Source organism: Ictidomys tridecemlineatus, chromosome 4 (assembly GCF_052094955.1).
Source record: "Ictidomys tridecemlineatus isolate mIctTri1 chromosome 4, mIctTri1.hap1, whole genome shotgun sequence".
NCBI classification, from domain to species: Eukaryota; Metazoa; Chordata; class Mammalia; order Rodentia; family Sciuridae; genus Ictidomys; species Ictidomys tridecemlineatus.
Genome location: NC_135480.1, coordinates 16014913 through 16035889, shown reverse-complemented (window position 1 = coordinate 16035889; position 20977 = coordinate 16014913). Strand labels below are relative to the sequence as shown.

Genomic DNA, 20977 nt, shown 5'->3' with positions numbered 1-20977 from the left:
AGTTAACTCAAAATGGATTAAGAAGCTAGGAATCAAACCAGAAACTCTGCATCTAATAGAAGAAAAAGTTGGCCCTAATCTCCACCTCATGGGGTCGAGCTCCAAATTCCTTAATAGGACACCCATAGCACAAGAATTAAAATCAAGAATCACCAAATGGGACTTACTCAAACTAAAAAGATTTTTTTTCAGCAAGAGAAACAATAAGAGAGGTAAATAGGGAGCAAATTCTGGGAACAAATTTTTACCCCTCATACTTCAGATAGAGCCCTAATCTCCAGAGTATACAAAGAACTCAAAAAATTAAACTATAAGAAAACAAATAACCCAATCAACAAATGGGCCAAGGATCTGAACAGAAACTTCTCAGAGGAGGATATACAATCTGTCAACAAATACAGGAAAAAATGCTCACCATCTCTAGCAATCAGAGAAATGCAAACTAAAACCCCTCTAAGGTACCATCTCAACCCAGTAAGAAAGGCAGCAAGTATGAAGTCAAACAACAAGTGCTGGCGAGGATGTGGGGAAAAGGGTATACTCATACACTGCTGGTGGAACTGCAAACTGGTGCAACCAATTTGAAAAGCAGTATGGAAATTCCTGGGAAAGCTGGGCATGGAACCACCATTTGACCCAGCTATTCCCCTTCTCAGACTATTCCCAAAAGACCTAAAAAGAGCATACTACAGGGATACAGTGTCATCAATGTTCATAGCAGCACAATTCACAATAGCTATACTGTGGAACCAACCTAGATGCCCTTCAATAGATGAATGGATTAAAAACATGTGGCATTTATACACAATGGAGTATTACTCAGCACTAAAAAACAACAAAATCATGGCATTTGCAGGGAAATGGATGGCATTAGTGCAGATTATGCTAAGTGAAGTCAGCCAATCCCTTAAAAACAAATGCTGAATGTCTTCTTTGATATTGGGGGTGGGGGCGACTTAAAACAGAGCAGGGAGGAAGAGCATGAGAAGAAGATTACCATCAAAAAGGGACAAGAGGTGGGAGGGAATGGGAGAGAGAGGGGGAATTGCACAGAAGAGGGAAGGAGACCCACATTGTTATACAAAAATACATATAAGAGGATGTGAGGCAAAGGGGAGGAAAAAAAAATAAGAGAAAGTGAGAGAAATGAGTTATGGTAGATGGGGTAGAGGGAGGGGAGGGGAGGGGAGGGGAGGCAAAGGGAGGGGAGAGGTATAGGAAGGGGATACAAAGGGGAGCAGAATACAACAGACACTAGTTTGGCAGTATGTATAAACGTGGCTGTATGATCAACGTGATTCTGCAATCTGTACACGGGGGAATAATAAGAATTCATACCCCATTTGAAACAAATGTATGATATATGATATGCCAAGATCAATCTAATGTTTTGAGCAACTAATACATTTCTGATGTTTAAAAAAGTTATTTGTTTTAGTTAGTTATACATAACAGCAGAATGCACTTACATACTTTGATATACGTAGATGGGATATAATTTCTCATTTTTCTGGGTATACATACTGTAGAATCACATTGGTCAGAGAGTCACATAGGTACATACACACAGTAAATATATTCCTGGTTTACAGATGAAGAAACCAAGGCACACAAAGGAAAGAAACCTGCTTAAAGTTGCCCAACTAGAAAGTGGCAGACTTGGCATGCATACCCATGTAGCTTGGCTCCCAAACCTATGCCCTTAACTCCATTCTCTAGAGCAGCTGCTCCAGATCGCCCTCCTTCACCCCAACTCCCTCCTCATTTGCAGATAACCTTCTGCAGAAAGTCAGGGAGGGAGGAAAAGAATTATGAGTCTACTGTTTTCTCACCCTCAACACCCTACACCCATGTCCTTGGCCTTCTGCTGCTCCCTCACCTTCAGGGATTCAGGGATGCTCCCAGCCAAGGATTTGCAGAGGGGCAGCAGCTCCTGGGAACACTGAAGCAGCAACATTTCATGGGGTGCTTCGGTCCTTGTGCCCTTCAAAAAGAAACTCTGAAAAGATAAGTCAAGGGAGAGTTTTAAGGGAGCAAAGGAACTTAAAATGCATTTTATACACATATATTTAAGCAGTACTCCTGAGGCAGACACTGTTAGAATCATCCTCATTGTGAAGACACCAAAGCTCAGAGAGACTAAGAAACTTCTTCAGATTGTACTAGAAATGAGGACCACCATGGTGTCTTGTTACTATAATTCTATAGCATAATTTGAAAATGGGGACTGTGATGCCTTCAGCCTTATTCTTACTGTTCAGAATTGCTGTGCTGTTCTGGATCTTTAATTCTTCCTTGTGATTTTTTTTTAATTCTGTCATAAATGCCATTGATATTTTGATGAGGATCCCATTAAATCGGTAGATCATTTTTGGAAAAATGGCCATTTTGACAATATTATTTTCTATCCAACACAGGAGGTCTTTCCATCTTCTAATGTCCTCTTCAATTTCTTTCTTCAGTTTTTTTTTTTTTTTAACTTTTCATTGTAGAGGTCTTTCATAGTTTGGTTATATTTATTACTAGGTTTTTTATTTTTTTAATTTATTTATTTTTCCTTTTTATTGTGACATTACAATTGTAACTATAGGTAATTAATTTTTTAAAAAATGACTCATTCCCTTGAATTTTCATTGCTGAATTATTTTTTATGTTAGGTATTATAAGCAAATAGGTACTCACACAATATAATTAGGCCCATTGTTTGAGGGATGGTGTTTTTGGCAAATATTAATCTGCTTATTCTTTGACCTTTATTCTTATTTTTTCCTTTTTGTCTACCAGTACAAAATATTAGTTTTGATTATGTGTTTGTTAGTGTGATGTGCCTGATTGTCTTGTGCCTGGTGGCAGGAGAATTCCTCAGGGAAACTGAGAACCAATACATCTGTCATCGGGTCTGAGGACTCGCAATTATAATCCAGTTAAATTAGTAACCAACCCTTGAAGAGGCCATGGGCCAAACTTTGCCTTAACCACCTCATTAAAATTTCCCTAAGGTTGTTTCCCATCTTACAAAATTATGAAAAGAATGGTGAATTTGCTAACTCTACATTCTGGGGCACAGAATTGTGAGATCACTGACTCTATGGCCCAACAATGTGGGGAATACATCGTTCAAATATCTAGCTTGTGTAATACTCAGATTACGCCCTTTTAAATTCAATAAAATTATTATTATGGTTGGGTTTTAGCAAATGATTTCCCGGTTTTCCATTTGTTCTCTGTTCCTTTTTTCCTGTCACCTTTTGGAGCAGTTAGTGCTTTATATCACTTTTAGAGTCTTGAAGGTTATTTCTCTTATCTGTTTTTAATAGTCAGTCTAATAATCACAATATCCAAGGTTACCCTTACCTCACTTTACCTTGAATTAATGTTAAGTCATATAAAAATAATTTCATTTCCCCTCTTGTGCTATTCTTAAACAAGTTTCCTTTACAGATGCCAGAACTCTAAAGAATACAGTTATTATGCTTGAATTAAACAATCAATTTTTAAAAGAACTTTAAGAAACAAAAGGAAAACATTTAAACACATATTTCAATGCTCTCCCTTCCCAGATGTAGTTTTAAGATTCCATCAAGTGACATTTCTCTTTGGCCTGCAGTTTTTCTTCCTTGCAAGACAGACTGCTTCATTTATCTGAAAATGTTTATGTTTTTGCCTCCAAAATATAAACAGATATTTTCTTTAGGTTAAGCATTATATTCTTCAGTGTTTAAAAAAATCGTTCTATTGTCTTCGGGACCTTATTGTATATCTGCTGAATGTTAGTCATTATGTGTACAATTAGTCCACTGTGTAATGACTCATTTATTTTTAAAATTTTCTCTTTATATTCAGTTTTCAGTAGTTTAATTATATGTCTGGGGTTTTTTCTTTGCATTTATCCTGCCTGGAATTCATTGAACCTATTAAATAAGTAAAGAATCTTTACCCCCTTGTCTCTCTAAAATAGGTAATTTTCTTATACTTAATATACAGCCAGAGATATGAAAAATTGTGCTCTATATGTATAATAAGAATTGTAATGCATTCCATTGTCATATATAAAAAATAATTAAAAATAAATAAAATAGATAATTTTCTTTACTGATGGTTGGCAAAAGAATTGTAATTCTAAACATTAGCTATAAATAGTATCCAGCTTTTGCTTCTGCTGCAGGTGTCTGTGAGAGGTGCAAACGGAGACCCACCCAGCTCCCAGCTCTTGGTCAGATGGTTTAATTGCTGAGTTGCTAAGTAATGGCTGGAACTTTCGGGAGCAGGACACAGTTCAATTCCTGGAATAGAGTTTTCAGAATGCACAATGCTAACCAGCCAAGTACAGAACCACCTCCCTGAGCCTGGGACCTGGAGGGATGGGCTTGACCTCACGCTCAGATCTCAGATGTGTGCACAGCTTGGTGCCTGTTTCTATCAGGAACCTCAGCACTGCATTTCTGGAGAAAAAGACCGAAGTACCTTTCAAAACTGGCATCTTTGGAGGATATATTTCGTGATCTAGAACAGTTTCCTGACTCTTGTCTTTCCCTACAGACCTTTGCAGAGCCTGAATGAGAAGACAGCTTTCAGGTGAGAACAAAGGAGAATTGATGATCTGAGACCCCTCATCTCCTTTTATCTCCTTATTGAGGCAGGATGAACAAAATACTCCTGTTGGATGTGGATAAGAATTTCTGGGCTAATTTGGGTTGAGGATTTTTCCAGGGGTAAAAGAAATTCTTTATTGGAACATACACTTTCAGATAACTGCTATTTAAAGAGTAGTATGTTAGATCAGAAATTCTTGACTGGATAAAGCCAGGTCTGAGTCTGTATTAATGAATAAATATGAAGAGATTTGGGAGCTTGCTATCAGTGGTTGGGAGCCGGAGACTATAATGGCACCTGAAAGGAGCATGCTGGTTCAGGTGACATTTATTTGCCACAAAGTGTATACATGCCATGCAAACATTATCTTATATAATCCTCTGTAGCATTCTAAGGCAGTTGGCTTTAACTAGGGTGGTTATTGATGTATAGGGAATTTAAGTGCCCTGTTTAGTCATAAAGAGACTAGGTGGATTCTCACATGGGGACTGGAATACAGAGGAGATGAGTTGTTAATTTAAAACCATAAAAAATAAATGTAATTTAAAAAACCTTTCACCTACAGTGTTATTTAATTTTTCCTTCTAAGCTCTTATCTTTGTATATGTTATGTCTAAATGTACACAAAAGTGACATTTGTATCTTCATACAGTTTTCCCCAAAGTATTTTTGCTCATTGGCATTGTTTTCTTTGGATGAGTTCCAAGCAGTGGAGTGACCGAGTCGGTTCCAATTACCTCCGATAGGACTTTGCTCATTGCTGCTCTGGCAACCCACCAGAGGGCAGCTCCACTGGGTCCCCTGTATAGGGTCTCAGAGGAGAAGCCTTTTGTCTTTCTTTTATTTTTGTTTCTAATATCAAAAAAGACATGCTTTATTTAGGGAATAATGCTAGTATTAATTAAAATAACTGATACATATTGAGTCACCCTCAACCAGTCACTTTACTCTACACTAAGACATCATCCCATTTACTATGTGCCATAGTAAATACTATAGATTAAATACTATGGATTTAATCTCATTCCATCCTTTCTGATTTGATTCAAATCTGCAGCAAGTAGTTATACAGAAGAAATGTTACTCTGTAGAGTGTATTTGGATGCACTGTGGATTGACTGTGGCTTCTGCTGAAGACAGATGGAGATGTTCACCCCCTGATTTGATGGTTATACACCATACTTGCATATCAGCTGTGTACACTGTACCACATTGATTCATGAAATTCAAATAATAATTAATAAAAAGTGTATTAATAATTGTAATTATTGAACATCTATTGTGTTCCAGATGTAATTCCAAGCTCCTTATGTATATTGAATTATTTAATTGTCTCACCTGCTCTGTGAAATAAATTCTATAGTCATGACCATTTGTTTATAGATGCATAAATCAAGAAGCCAGTGAAGAGTAAAGCAACTTTCAGTATCATATGTTTCTAAATGGCAGAGTCAGGCTTATCACTGGTGGATGGTAAATCTCAAAGGATGCTCAAGTATGCTTAGAGAATAGATCTGTTAATCTCAGTGCATTCTTAATTGTTGGAATTGAGGTGGTATAAAAATGAAAACAAATGTTCTTAAATACTTTTAAAAGCTTAGAAGGTCATAGTAATTCTGAAAGTGGCATCTATACTTTCTACCAGCCCTATTCTTTCTTGGAGTTAGTGAATAGGCATCGTCGGAACAGCAGGAATGTAGCTCACGACATTAACTAGAACGACCTGCTGTGTCCGAGTCTTCCAGCTCCTCTCATTCCTTAATGTTTCTCAATCTTTTCTTTAGCTTAAAGTTCCTGCCAAGATGTTTCCTTTGCAAAGTCCACAGATGCTGCAGATGCTAGAGAAGTCCTTAAGGAAGAGCCTCCCTGAGTCCTTAAAGATGAGGGTGGAACATTGTCTGGGTGTGGGGGAATGTAAGACCATCTACAGCCTAAGAATGAGGTGGGGAAAAAAGGGGCCTTCACTGAGCACCTGTGATGTGCCAGCCACTTGCTCTGTGGCTACTGATTTAGTTCCCATCACCCTGAAGCAAGGCAGGTCTATTAAATACATGGAGCTGAAGAGGAAATGAGACTCAGGTATATGTCTTGATGGAGACCACACCAATAGTGAGTGGCGATGCTATGACGTGAATCTCGTATGATCTTTGCTATATGATGACTCAAAGTCATTCCTGTGTACTCTTGCAAGAATTGTGTTATATAACACTGGAAGTTTTCCAGAGTTGCAAAGTTGACTGAAATGAACACATTAATGTTTAATTTGTTTTCCTAAAAAAATCATGTGTGTGGTAAGACATCAACCCCATGATTCTTCTTTAATGTTAATAAGAAATCAATTCCTGTTTTGTCAAATCTCTGATGATTATATGCAGTGAGCAAGAAAAACAATCAGTGATCTTGCACATAGAGGTTTTTCTGCAGTAACATATATTGCCAAGGGACTGGAATATTACCAGGGTTAAAGAGTGCCTTTATATTATGATAAGGATGTTAATTCACCACAAAGACAGGAAAATGAGTGAAATCTATAGACCTACTAACAGAAACTCTAGATGCATGAGATAATCACTGATAGACATATAGAAAAAAATAGATAAACCTACCACTCTTCTCTCAGTAAATACAAAACAGGTGAAAAACCGTAAGTATATTGAAGACATGAGTAATACTGAGCTAATTGACACTGAAAGAATATTTTCTTCAACAACAGCAGGATACATATTCTGGAAAGTGCTCATGGAATATTTACCAAGATAGATCACATTTTTTAAATAATTAAAATCACATGAAGTATCTCCTGATATAATAATGGAATAATTACAATAATAAAATTTAAAAAGTGAATATTTCCTCAATTCTTTAATTTTCTTCAAATGACTCAAACACACCTCTAACAAAACCATGCTTCAAAGTCACAAAGAAAATTAGAGTGTAATAACTGAATGAAAATGAAAATGCAAGATATAACAATTTGTGAGATGCAACTAAAGCATGGACAAGTGGGAAATATGCAGCATTACCTACTTAAATAAAAATTAATCCTTTCATCCCCATGGTTCAAGTTTCCACCTTAGAAATTTGAAACAACTAGGTGGAAATTAACCCCTTAGAAATCAGAATGAAGGAAATTGAAAAAATTCAAAAATTAACGATTGTGAATGGAGGGGAAAAAATTAGTACATCCAAAATCTTGTGCTTAGGAAAGTTCCATATAGTTGATAATATTAAGATCAAACTGACCAAGAAATAGAGAAGACATATTTATCAATGTCAGGAAGGAAACAGGGGACATTGAATAGGGGACCACAAATCGAATAGTTATAATCATGATAAAGACATACTATTATGAAAATTGTACTCAGATATTTTGCAATTTATTCTGTAAAAAGCATCAATCACCAACCAAAATTGCTCCATATCTATAAATGAGAACATTATAACAACGAAATTTCCTCATCAAGATGACTTCACTGGCAAACTCTACCACATACACAAGGAGAAGAAATAATGCCAATTCTACACAAATCCCTTCAGGATAAAGCAGAGTAGGGAGAACACCTCCAGTTTCATTTTATGAGTCAAGTTACCCTGATAACAAAAGTGGAAATAAGTATTATAAGAAAATCACAGACTACATCCATCATTAACACAGATGCAGAAATTCTCAACAAGATACTACTAAGTCAAATACAGCAGTGTTAAAAAAGTAACGTTGTAACCCAAAGGAATTTATCTTAAAAAATTCAAGACTGGTTCAACGTTCAAAGATCAATCAATGAAGTCAGGTGTGTTCACGCATGCCTGTTATACAGGTGGCTCAGGAGGCTGAGGTGGGCAGAGGGCAAGTTGGAAACCCCCTTGCCAACTTAATAAGCTTATCTCAAAAAAGGACTGGGGATTTAATTCAGTGGTAAAGCATCCCTAGCTTTCATCCACAGTACCATAAAAAAAAATCAATCCATCAATCAATGTAGGCTACTATATCAACATATCAATAGACTAAAGAAGAAAAAAAATATGATCTTTTTTTAAAGATACAAAAAAGGTGTTTGATAATATGTAATATTTCTGATAAACACAGAATTCTCAGTGAACTAAGAATAAAAGGGAATTCCTTCAGCCTGATAAAAAGCATTTGGGCAAAAGTCACCACTGATATCCTACTAAGTAGTCAAGACTGAGTATTTCCCTTAAGGTGTTAGCAAGGCACAAATGTCCACCCTCATTCTTCTATTCAGTGTGACACTATTGTCCTTGCCAATAAAATAGTCTATCCACAGAGGTCATGATTGGTAATGTGTAAAATATCAAGAAATATGCAAAACAATCTTCTAGCTATAAGTCAGTTCAGCAGTTTAACAAAATTCAAGGTCAACAAAACAACAGATAGCAGTTATATATTCTAGCAATGAAAAATTGGAATTAAAAATAATTACAATTTATAATAGCATATACACTAATATATATATCACATATATATATGTGTGTGTGTGTGATATCACACACACACACACACACACACACACACACACACACACACACACACACACCAAACCCCTAAGAACTAAGAACTGAGTATAGACCCTTGTTAGCTACATTTTATTTTGTTAATGACTCACATATCTGGAATCTTCTGGGTAAAATAAGGATGATGTGTTTAGTTAGTTACATACTGATCTTCCTGGTGGGAAACCTGGTAGGAACAATATAATGTTCTTTGTTACCTTTTCCTGGTGCTCTGATACCCTGTATAGGCGTCACTTATGGACTATGCCACAGGAGCTTCGGGTAACCCCAAGTTACTGATCTGAGGGAGGTACTATAGAGCAGCTGACAAGAGGGCAAGGTCCAGAGTCAGACTCCTTTGATCCAGCAAATTCACTATTTGCTGGGCAACACTGCAAAAGTTAAACCGCTCTGAGTCTCTGCGTTCTTGCATGTAAAATAATTAAAACCAGAAAATCAATATTTTTGGTAGATATTCCCACTACACATCCACTAAGTCCTCTGGTAAAAGGAAGACTAATATTGTGGCCTATTTCCTAAATGGTGGATACTGAATAGGTTTATCTAACTTGCCAACTCTAAGTTATTCAATTTGGGGGTTGCTATAGGGAAAGAAAGGAGAAGTAATTGCCCTTATATCTGTAATTTGTAGTGTATATGAACATCAGTCATTCCAAATTCCAATGTTAAAAAAAGAGAACCGCTTTATTTTCCCCCAAACTATATCTAAATTTATATTGAGCTTCTACCGTTGACAGGGAATTTCATAATCTGGTATGAACTGAGAACATATAAACATTTTAAGGGAAGGTTAGGGAATCTCAGGATTAGGTTTGGTCCTTGGATATTGAAAGGTTCATCATTCCATGGTCTTTCATCTTGGTGACTTTCCATCTCACCTTCTGAGGTACCATGTCCCAGCTGTACTTAAGTCCTGAGGACCTCTCTGCTGTAACTGCCCCCACAGCCATGAACTTCTTCCAGTTTGGGGATGTCTTTCTCAATTTCTTTTATTGAGGGCACTGATGCTTGAATAGATGATTCTAAAAAAGGTTAAACCGATTGTCCAATGTGTGATGTTCCTGGACATTATTAGTCACCAAAGCTCATGATTTGAGCACCATGCTCTCACAGGATTAAATAGATAGAAGCCCAGTTAACCTCTCTTAAATCTTTAAGTGGCATGTGACCTTTGACATAGAAATTTCCTCATCTGAAATTTGTAACAATAGGCATATTTTCAAAGATTTAAGCAAAAATCTTCCTCGAAGAACTAACCTAAATTGTCAGAGAAAACTGAAATGACCAGCAATAAGAGGTAGGAATATTGAATTATGGTCCTTCCGTGTAATAAACATGTACTCATGAAACATGATCATGGAGATTTCTGCATATTGACATGGAAATACATACACTATACATAGTGTATGTGGGGAAAATAAATGTTAAATTAATATATTTTAAGTGATTTCATCACATAAAATTATAAACATATTTAAATGTATGGATGAAAATAGAAAGAATGTAAGAATAAATTCTGTAATGTATGAGTGATTGTTAATTTATTTTATCTGTATATTTGGCTATATGTACATATATACATAAATTGAAGTATAATATTCTCAGCATTTCATACAAAAACATATTTGGTTCTTATTGGAAATAAAACACAGCCTGAAGACTGAAGTCCATGTTCTGTTAGTTACAAACACTGATTCCTAGGAATAAGGCTTGTTGTGGTTAAACAAGGCACTTGGCTGTTCCTTTGTAATGTGCTGACTCTCGCTTTATTGAAACGTTGTAGGTCTATGGAACTGTCTTCCACATAAACCAGGGTAACCCATTCAAGCTAAAGGCCTTGGTGGACAAATGGCCAGATTTTAACACAGTAGTTGTGCGCCCTCAGGAGCAGGTAAGTTGTCTGGAGTGGAAAGAAAATGACTCTGTGTTTGTATTTGCTGTGTGTGTGACATGAACCTGGAAGGAAGTATGGTGGACCCCAGGAAACAGTCTTATCCTCAAGGAGGTCACAGCCTGGAGAAAACAGAAAAGCAGAAGAATTGCAACATGGTGTGAAAATGTGCAAGAGCACGCAAGAGCACTTATGTTGTAGGGAGTTGTTTTTGTGTTAAAATTATACTTTAGATAACAGAAGTAGCACTGAGTGAAATTTGATTAAAACCAGTGATTTCAGAGGTAGTAAGGAGAGGGTCAAAAAGACTTCCAGGAAGTCTGGGGTTTGACTCATAGCACTTGCTTAGTATGTGCAAGGTCCTGGGTTTAATCCTCAGTCCTGGGAGGTGGGGAGGCTTCCAGGTAGCTATTTTACCAAAACTGGATTTTGATGTTTAATAGGTTTTAAGAAGCTGACAAGAGCTGGTGGGGAGCACATTCTAATCTGATGAAAATATGTAAGGTTAAATATGAAGAATGATATGGGAATATAAGTTTATAATATCTATACATGGGTATTAAATCATCAATACCAGATCTTTCAAAATCACCCCAATGATGAACATACTTCAAATGCAAATATATTTTAAACACATTAAGTAGGATTAGGTTTTACTACACTAAGATTTCATCTTACACCAGTGATAATGGCAGTCATCAGGAATGCAATAAAAACAATAAAAATGTTGGAGATGATGTGGAGAAAAAGGAATGTTTTATACTGTTGGTGAAACTGAAAGTTAGTACAACCACTATGGAAATCAGTATGGAAGCTCCTCAAAAGACTAGGCATTGAACCATCATATGACCAGCTATACCACTCCTTGGCATTTACCCTGAAGAATTAAAGTCATGTTACTGCAGTAATACATGCAGACTCATGTTTATAGAAGCACAATTAACAGCCAAACTATGAAATCAACCTAGATGTCCATCAATTACTGAACGGATAAAGAAAATGTGCTGTATACACATAATGGAGCTTTATTCATCTATAAAGAGAAATGAAATTATGGCATTTGCAGGAAAATGGATGGAACTAGAGGTCATTGTGTTAAGTAAAACAAGTCAAACACAGAAGGTAAGGGTCCTGTGTTTCTCTCATATGTGGAAGATAGAGAGGAAAAAGAAAAACAAAGGTGAGGGTGGATCTTCTAAAAACTAAAGGGAGATCAGTAGAGGAAAGGGACCCAGGAGTGGAAAACAGGGAGGGAGCGGGAAGGACTGGGGAGTGATACTGACTGACTTATATTGCTATTTTTTGTGCATGTATGAATATGTAACAACAAATCCCATCCATATGTACAATTATGATGCACCAACAAAAATATGTAAAAAATAAAAAAAGAAAGATTGGGATTTAAGTATCTCTAAAAAAACCCTACATTCAAAAATGTAAAGGTTAATCATATAGTATTATTTTTATATAAATTATAACATATATAATGTAAATTGTAGTAGTTTTTAAGCACACATGAGTAGAAAATAACTACTAAAAAAGAGCACATAGGGAAACATAAAACTCACTATTAAAGATAAATACAGAGTGAAAACATCAATATTCTGATACTGAAATACTGAATCTTACTGATCTCTAATATGAAGGTTAAAAAGTCAAAACAATAAAATGTAACTAAAACTGCAACAAATTGTTCAGGAGAATACATAGATGAAGCTGCCATCACTTTGATACCTAAGCTGGAAAAATACATCCCAAGAAAATGACAGGCCATTTTCCCTGCTGAACACTGATGCAAAAATTCTCAGTGAAATATTAACAAATTTTGAAATTCAACGATATATCCAAGAGATCATACACTGTGACAAAGTCAGATTGATCCCTGGTATGCAAGGCCACTTTAATACATACAAACAATATGATATACCATAATAACAAGATGAAAAGTTAAATACCATGTGACTATTGCAATTGATGAGGAAAAAAATTGACAAATTCCAGCATCTTTTTTTTTGACAAAAACTCTCAACAACTCAGGCATACAAGAAAAGCACCTCAATATAAAAATTTAACCCAGCAATCCTTCTTCTGGGCATGTATTCCAAGAAAAATAATCACTACCTTGTAAATATGTCTGCACTTTCATATTTATTGCAGAAACATTCGAAATAGACAAGACATGGAAGAACCAGGAATCTGTGGAAAGCTATATGCCACACACACACACACACACACACACACACACACACACATTTCTATTATAAGAAATTTTCTGTTATGTATATAGTCTCATTGTTAAAATAGTAATATTTGTAACAAAATGTTAGATCTCTTAAAAAGAGATCCTTGCATTTTCTATAATGTGGGTGGCTCTGGGGGACATTATGCTAAGAGAAACATACCAATTACACAAATAATAAAAATGAATAATCTCCTTATATGTGAATCTTTTAAAAAATTCAGACCCAGAGAAGACAACAGTGGTTAACCAGGTCCTAAGTGGTGGTGGTCAGGGGGTGGGTGGGAGGAGACAGGCCAAAAGATTCAATGTAGCTGGCATGTAGAATGTCAGCACTAGATAACCTCATGTGCAACTAGAAGAATGAAGGCAATAAAATTTACTGTACTTTTCGCTAACTTAGTAAATTTGAGCTGCTATTTCCACAGAAACAAAGAAAAATGGTAATTCTGAGAGATGATGGATCTGCTAACTTGTTTCAGTATAATAAGCATTTTGCTAATTACATCATACCATCAAATCATGTTGTAAACCTTAGAAACACAGAATTTTTATAAAAACACCACCAAAGGACACAGAAAACAAACAAAAAACCCCAAGAAATTTAAATTATTAATATCTAACATTGGAATAATATTTGCTTTTTAAATGTTATGTTAGAAACAATGAATGTCAATAGTTTTATTATCAAACAGCAAATCGCTTCTGTTTAAAGTTTTCTACCTGCTCTGCATGTGCCAGGGATTTGTTCTCTGCTCCTTCTTTCACCTTCAGATAATCCCAATTCTCATTTGCTAACTTTGCTTTTTGCTAACTTTATCTTTTTGGATAAATGTTGTGTTTTCATCTTGTTAGGAAGGCAAACTGTTTATAACAATGGTGCTTTGTGATTTATATTTTGAGAACAATGCGTGTGTCAATTTAAATACTATCGAATTCAAAATGTTTATTCTGAGGCTGTTTAGAATAGAGTAAGATTTACTCTTGTAACTGAAACTTGCCTTTGACAATAATCACTTTTGTCTTTCTCCTCGAAGAATGCAAAATTATAGGAAAAAAATGTTTCTTGAACTAGGGCAGCTTTGGTTGGTTGAAATTGTAATGGAACACTTTTGGCTTAGCAGAAATTTTTAAACATGAATTTGAACAGAATCCTTGACTTGGTATCGTAATGTACATGATTGAGAAAAGTAGTGATTATATGTGCAAAAAAATGTTTGTATTAAATTTATAATATAACAATAGAGGGGAATTTTAGACACAAATATTGAGTTCTCTTGGTATAAGCAATCTGGTTTATTCCCTGTTGCCCAACCAAACAGGACATGACAGATGACCTTGATCACTACACCAACACCTACCAAATCTATTCTAAGGAGCTCAAGAGCTGTCAAGAATCGCTTGTCTCATCAGATGTCATTAACTGGAAACACCATTTACAAATCCAAAGTAAGGGGGCTGGAGTGTGTGCTGGCTGCTAGACTCCCGTGTCTACCTCTGGGCCACTTTCCACCCTGAGAACATTCCCATATAGCCCGCCCTTCCTTCCCCCATGCCTCGTGTCCGCTGCTTGTATTGACTGTCACCACCTCTGCAGGGGAGCAGAATTCACATATTGTGCACTATGTGGTTGTTACTAGTAACTCTGAGTAAGGTAATTTCTTGTAAGCTGAAGATTCAAGATACATTTTGCAACATATTCAGCAGCCCTCAGGAGTTGGGTGTGAGAGCACAGGTTGCCCACTGGTCTTCCATTCCTGGAATAAGAATGAAGCTCCTAGTACCATAGAGAAGCTCCCAGGTCACCAAAGAGGACACTGGCTGTGGTTATGAACATACCCTTTAGAGTCAGACTCCAAAGGGTGCATCCTTGCTCTGCTTCCTGCTTTGTGATCTTTAAAGTAATATAATGTACCTATTGCTCAGTTTCCTCATAAGTGAAAATGAGGAACCTAAAACACAGGGTCGGTGTAAGGGCTAAATGAACTAGAAGACCAATTCCTCGGCATATAGCAAATGCACAGTCTAAATAGGCTACTATGAATTATGTACCCCTTCTCCTTTGATTTCAGAGTGACAGCCAGTATTTCTGGTGCTATTTTTGTATAAGAGAAAACCTGCTCCAGGGAGTGACTTGGTCACATCACACTGTTAGTGGCATTACCAGAAGCAAGAGTGACTCACTCTAAATCCTGCATGGTTCCTCTGGGCCCCTTCTTGTACCTTGCACACAGTTACTTCTCTCCTTCCTTCCTCCCTCCTAGGTTCACAGTCCAGCTTGGATGAGGTGATACAAAGTCTTGCTGCTTCTAACTCGGTCCAGGTCAAGAGAACACAGTGCATTATGTACATGGTACCTCAGACAGCAAGGAAACTGGTGCCTTTTCTGGTGGATACGAAGAACTTACGTCCTGAATCTGGGGAACCCAAGGCCATGTGAGTGTGGTTAAAGATGCTCTCTCTGCACTGCTCTCTTGTCACTAGAGTATCTTCCAACCTCCTTCCCTGCGTTCCCTCTCACCTCCCAGAGTCCCTCTCTTGGATGATCACCTGCTTAAAAGCCACCATTTATCACCTCATCTTGAACAAAATGCAAACACTTTATAGACCCCATAAGACCTGTACCCTTACCCCCTAGATGTGACCTTGACCCTGCTGCTCACTCAGCAGTCCTGGCCTTCCTTCTGCCACTTGACCTCATGCTCTTGCTCCTGCCTCTGCATCACTGAACTTGCTCTTTGCTTGCCTCAAACATCCTTCCTTCAGATCTCCATGCTTTTTTAAAATTTTTGCTTCTCAAACTCTCAAATTTTATTTCCTTTGACAGTTTCTTATGAGCACCTCATATAAAACTCTTGCCCCATGGTAATTCTTTAGGATAAAACCCAATGTTCATTTTCATTATTGGACTTGCTATTACCTGAAAGCAGCTTACTGGTGTATCTAGCTCCCTGTTTGTTGCCTCCTCATGGTATTTAGAACAGGGATCTTCTCTATATTGTTCACTGATGGATTCTCAATAGCCAGAATATCATATGGCACATACTGGATTCTTATTAAATATTTATTTAATGAATCCACTTTCAAGCAGAAAGTGTTTCCAGATAACGAGAAACTAAACACATTACATATGTTCTTCCATCCGTTGCAAAGGTAACTGATGATGAGAATTTAATCTGCATATCACCCATCCCATGGCTCTGTGTGTGTCTATATGCCTGGAAGAGCCTTATTCATATGGTAAAGTGTAGAAACTAGCACTGCGTTGGGTCCTTCTGTCTACCTCGCAACGTAGTAAGAGTAGGAGATGTTATTCCTACTTCCTGAGAGAGCGGACTCCGATGTTTAAGTGGCTTGCTCACCACATGTTTGGGTGTAACTGAAGCTTGGATCTTCTAGATCTTCTAGCCTCACCAGGCTGTTTCCAGGATGTCTCCTGAAGCCTCTTTAAACCATTGTAGGAGTCTTCAGACTTCAGTATTCCCCAACAGGATCTATCTGGACCTCATATTTTTGCCCCTCTCTGGACGTCAATTTTCCCATGCATTCAACATGGTGGCCAAGGACCCTGATGGCTAAGATTTCATGGCTCTGTCTTTACTTTTGCTAGCAGGTGCTTTGGGGCTCTCATTTATTTTATTTTATCCACTTTTCTGATCTGTAAAATAGGGATGATATTATCCACTTCATCTTATGTGGAGAGTCACAGCAATGTTGAGAAGAATAATAGTAAATTTTTGTGGAATTTTTATTGTGTGTGGCCCTATCCTAGGTACTTGCCATCCAATAGCTCTTGTAATGTGTATTTTGCATTTTGACAGCATGTTATTAATATCTTCATTTTATGTTAGAAGAAATGAAGGCAGAGAGACATTGTTCCCTGCATGAGATTGCACAGCTAGTCAGATTACTAACCCAGTCTGGCTGCTGAGAGTGTGCCTTCACTCTGTTCCTATATGCCTCTCAATATAATTTTTGGGAAACAAATTTAATGCCTCACGGTGTGCAATACTATGGACTGTTCTCTTCCCCCTTTTCTCAACAGTAACCAAGAGATGTTTAAACTCTCATCATTGGATGTGACCCACGCTGCCGTGGTGAATAAATTCTGGCCTTTTGGTGGCAATGAAAGAAGCCAGAGATTCATTGAGCGCTGTATCCGAACCTTTCCCAGCACCTGTCTTTTGGGACCTGAAGGGACGCCTGTGTCGTGGGGCCTGATGGACCAGACGGGGGAGATGCGAATGGGAGGCACTGTGCCTGAGTACCGGGGCCAAGGCCTTATCTCCTACGTCACTCACGTTCAAGTCCAAGCTCAGGAGAAGATTGGCTTCCCTGTGTATAGCCATACAGACAGAGCCAACAAAATCATGCAGAAAATGAGTCACAATCTGCATCATGTCCCCATGCCCTGTGACTGGAACCAGTGGCACTGTGTGCCTCTGTGAAGCTGGCCCTGAACGCAAGTTAGCATTGGATGGGCTGTGACGTGGCTGGAGGCGTGGATGAGTAGACAGGAGAGAATAAATCATAACCAGCGCTACAGGAATGGGCATTGTTGGGCTCTGGGGAAGCAGTGTGAATGGTTAATGAGACCACCGTGGTCCCTGCACTCAAATTACCCTACGGATCCAGCAGACCTGGCATGGCCAGACCTCTATGTAGTGGTCACTGGCCTCGTTCAATTTCCTACCCTTCTGGATTCCAGTGACACTTTTTCTGTTTACCTGTGTGATTCCCTACTGCTTCTCCTGGAACTCTGGCCTCACACACTGATTATTACCAATAGCAGATACCAATAGTTATGCCAAGATGTGGCTTTACCTTGTAGATGGTATTTTTCCCTCTCTTTTCCTAGGACCTCTCTATTTAGTGGTCAATTATGTTCTGTCTTTGACGTACATAGTTTTTAGTGACCTTTTCACTGATGCTGTCATGTCTTTTTAATAACCGTGTTGCCATCCTCCCTGTGCAAATATATGGCGGTAAGTGGCTACTATACCTGAGAGACTTATTATTTAAAATAAATTTAATTATTTGTATTTAACCTACACAACTTGATTTTGTGGAATATATGTAAACATATATATGTATATGTATTATAGCAAGGAAAGAACAGATCCGTCGTGTTACAAAGCTGACCACTCTTTTGTTCTATGGCAAAAACAGTTAAAATCTACTCATTGAGCATGATTCCATATCCAGTACAATTTTATTACTCATGTTTAAAAAACATGTAGTCCTCATCTCTAGACTGTTACATCTCTAGACTGTTCATACTACATATGTACTACTTTCTATCCTTTGATTTATTTCTCCTATTTCCCACCTCAGTTTTGTTCTCTATCTTTGCATATTTATCATCTTAAAGATCCACATGAGTGAGATCATACAACATCTTTGTCTGTGTCTTATTTTACTCAGCATCACGTCTTCTAGTTTCAACCACATGTGGCAGGATCTTGCTCTTTTTTAGGGTTTGCTATTATTCAGTTGCATATGTGTACATATATGGGTACTCAAATCTGTAGATAGATCTCTCTCTGCAGGGAGTGACGTCTATCTATCATTTATCATCTCTCTATCTGTATCACTTACTCCATTTGTTCATCAGTGGTCACTTAAGTTGTTTATATCTTGACCATTGCTTCAATGAATATGGGAATGCAGATGTCTTCATGAAGTGCCAACTTTAGAGAAAAGAATGAGGCAGAAACCATCAAAAAGAAATTCATTCATCCAGAGGACACCTGCACTGAATTTGTCTTGGTATGTGTGCTGCAAAAATCATAGCAGGTCCAAAGGATAGCAACCAATGTGTGTAGAAGCACCAAGATACCCCTACCTAACTAGCATGGGAAATGTTAAAGGTGATGTCAAATAAAACTGAAATAAGAAAGATGGATAGAAAAATGGAAAATCAGGAATAATCTCCAAGTGGGAATACCAAGAGCTCTCAGACACATGAGCAACTCTCTGGACTTCTCTATCCTCTTCCTTAAAATGAACAAGTCATCTGAATGACCTCCAATGCCAATATCAGCTCTAGAACTCTTAAGACTGTCACTGTGCCGGGTGTGGTGGCTCATACCTGTAATCCCAGTGGCTTGGGAGGCTGAGGAAGGAGGATCACTAGTTCAAAGCTAGCCTCAGCAACAGTAAAGCGCTAAGCAACTCAGTGAGACCCTGTCTCTAAATAAAATACAAAATAGAATTGGGGGTGTGGCTCTGTGGTTGAGTCCCCCTGAGTTCAATCCCTAGTACCAAAAAAAAAAAAAAAAAAAAAAAAATCTGTCATTGTGGCCTGGCTCTTTCCTCCCTTAGTTGTACTGAGCTCCTGTGGTTCAAATTATCACTTCTTAATTTCTGAGTAAAAAAAAAAATTTTTTTTGATAACTTTCCCAGGATAAAACTTTTGTGAATTAAAAAAAAATTTCATCTGAGTTACAGTAATCAATCACAAATGTACTAAAAGAATAAACTGCAATCTGAGAAAATAGATACATGTGCTGATTTAATATATAATTGACTAATGAAATAATGAACAAATATCCATGTAAACAAATCACAAAAGAAGACACTTTTTGTGCACAGTGAATGAATTTTAATAATTATTTGGAATCTGTTAATATACAATTAAATTAGATAATCTTACATGTGCTTAAAATTGACAGTAATTAAAAAGATGGAAACTGCAATTACGAAAAACTTGACTAAAGGAACATTTCCCCTCTCCTTATGGGACTGTAAGAGAAACAGTCATTTTGAAAACAGTTTGTAAATATCTAGTATTTATATATTCAGGAATGGCAGAGAATATGATCTAGCTAAAAGAATTAAATGGGTAAATTGAAAATCAAACAACTAAGTTTAGAAAAATAAACATGTATAGAAGAAGACTCTTGTTAGCATAGCATATCATATATCCTCACTTAAAATATCTGAAAGGTTAAAGTATATATTATAGACAAATATGTGAATTTATGGCTCACCAATGATAAATGTATGAGAATGAGAAATGGTAGACAGTGCTTACCTCAGGCCACAGAAAGAAAATGACAGGTTAAAAATCATGATTAATAGGAATAAGAAATGTGTCCAAATAGTTTCAATTTTGAAAACTAAGATTATTATGGGAAAAATTTAAACTGACTAAGATGAGCCAGGCATGGTGGCCCATGTCTATTACCAAGCATTACAGAAGGTTGATGCAGAAACAAGCTTAAGCTCGGTCTCTGCACACTTAGGTAGACCCTGTGCCCAAATAAACAAAATCAAATAAAAATAGGCCATGGATATAGCTCAGTGGTATAGCACACCTCAGTTTAATCATATACACTGGTGAAAGAAGAAAGAAGAAAGAAAGAGAGAGAGAGAGAGAGAGAGAGAGAGAGAGAGAGAGAGTAAAACAAAAAATGTTTAACATGAATATATAAAATAAGTTTTACTCTGATGTAATACTCATTAAGAAGCATATTTTAATTTAAGAAAATTCATTATAATATTGTTAATATTTGCCAAAAATTTAAGTTTACTATGATCCTGATAGTTAATCATATATATTATATATAATTTATATGTATATAGTTATATTTATATGAGTTATTTTATATATATATATATATATATATATATATATATATATATATATATTTTTTGTGTGTGTGTGGTTCTAGGGACTGGACCCATGACCTTCAGCATGCAAGAAAAGCACTCTATCAATT

At 36.9% G+C, this 20977-nt stretch overlaps 1 protein-coding gene across 1 annotated transcript; it reads left to right on the top strand.

Moving 5' to 3' along the window:
- The first annotated feature begins 4253 nt into the window (after positions 1-4253).
- Positions 4254-19173, top strand: LOC144377030 (glycine N-phenylacetyltransferase-like). The gene is made up of 6 exons (XM_078046005.1): positions 4254-4575; positions 6378-6479; positions 10907-11014; positions 14576-14702; positions 15518-15689; positions 17299-19173. The coding sequence occupies exons 2-6, from the start codon at positions 6396-6398 to the stop codon at positions 17699-17701; spliced, it is 894 nt and encodes a 297-aa protein (XP_077902131.1). The 5' UTR covers positions 4254-4575; positions 6378-6395; the 3' UTR covers positions 17702-19173.
- Positions 19174-20977: the final 1804 nt, after the last annotated feature.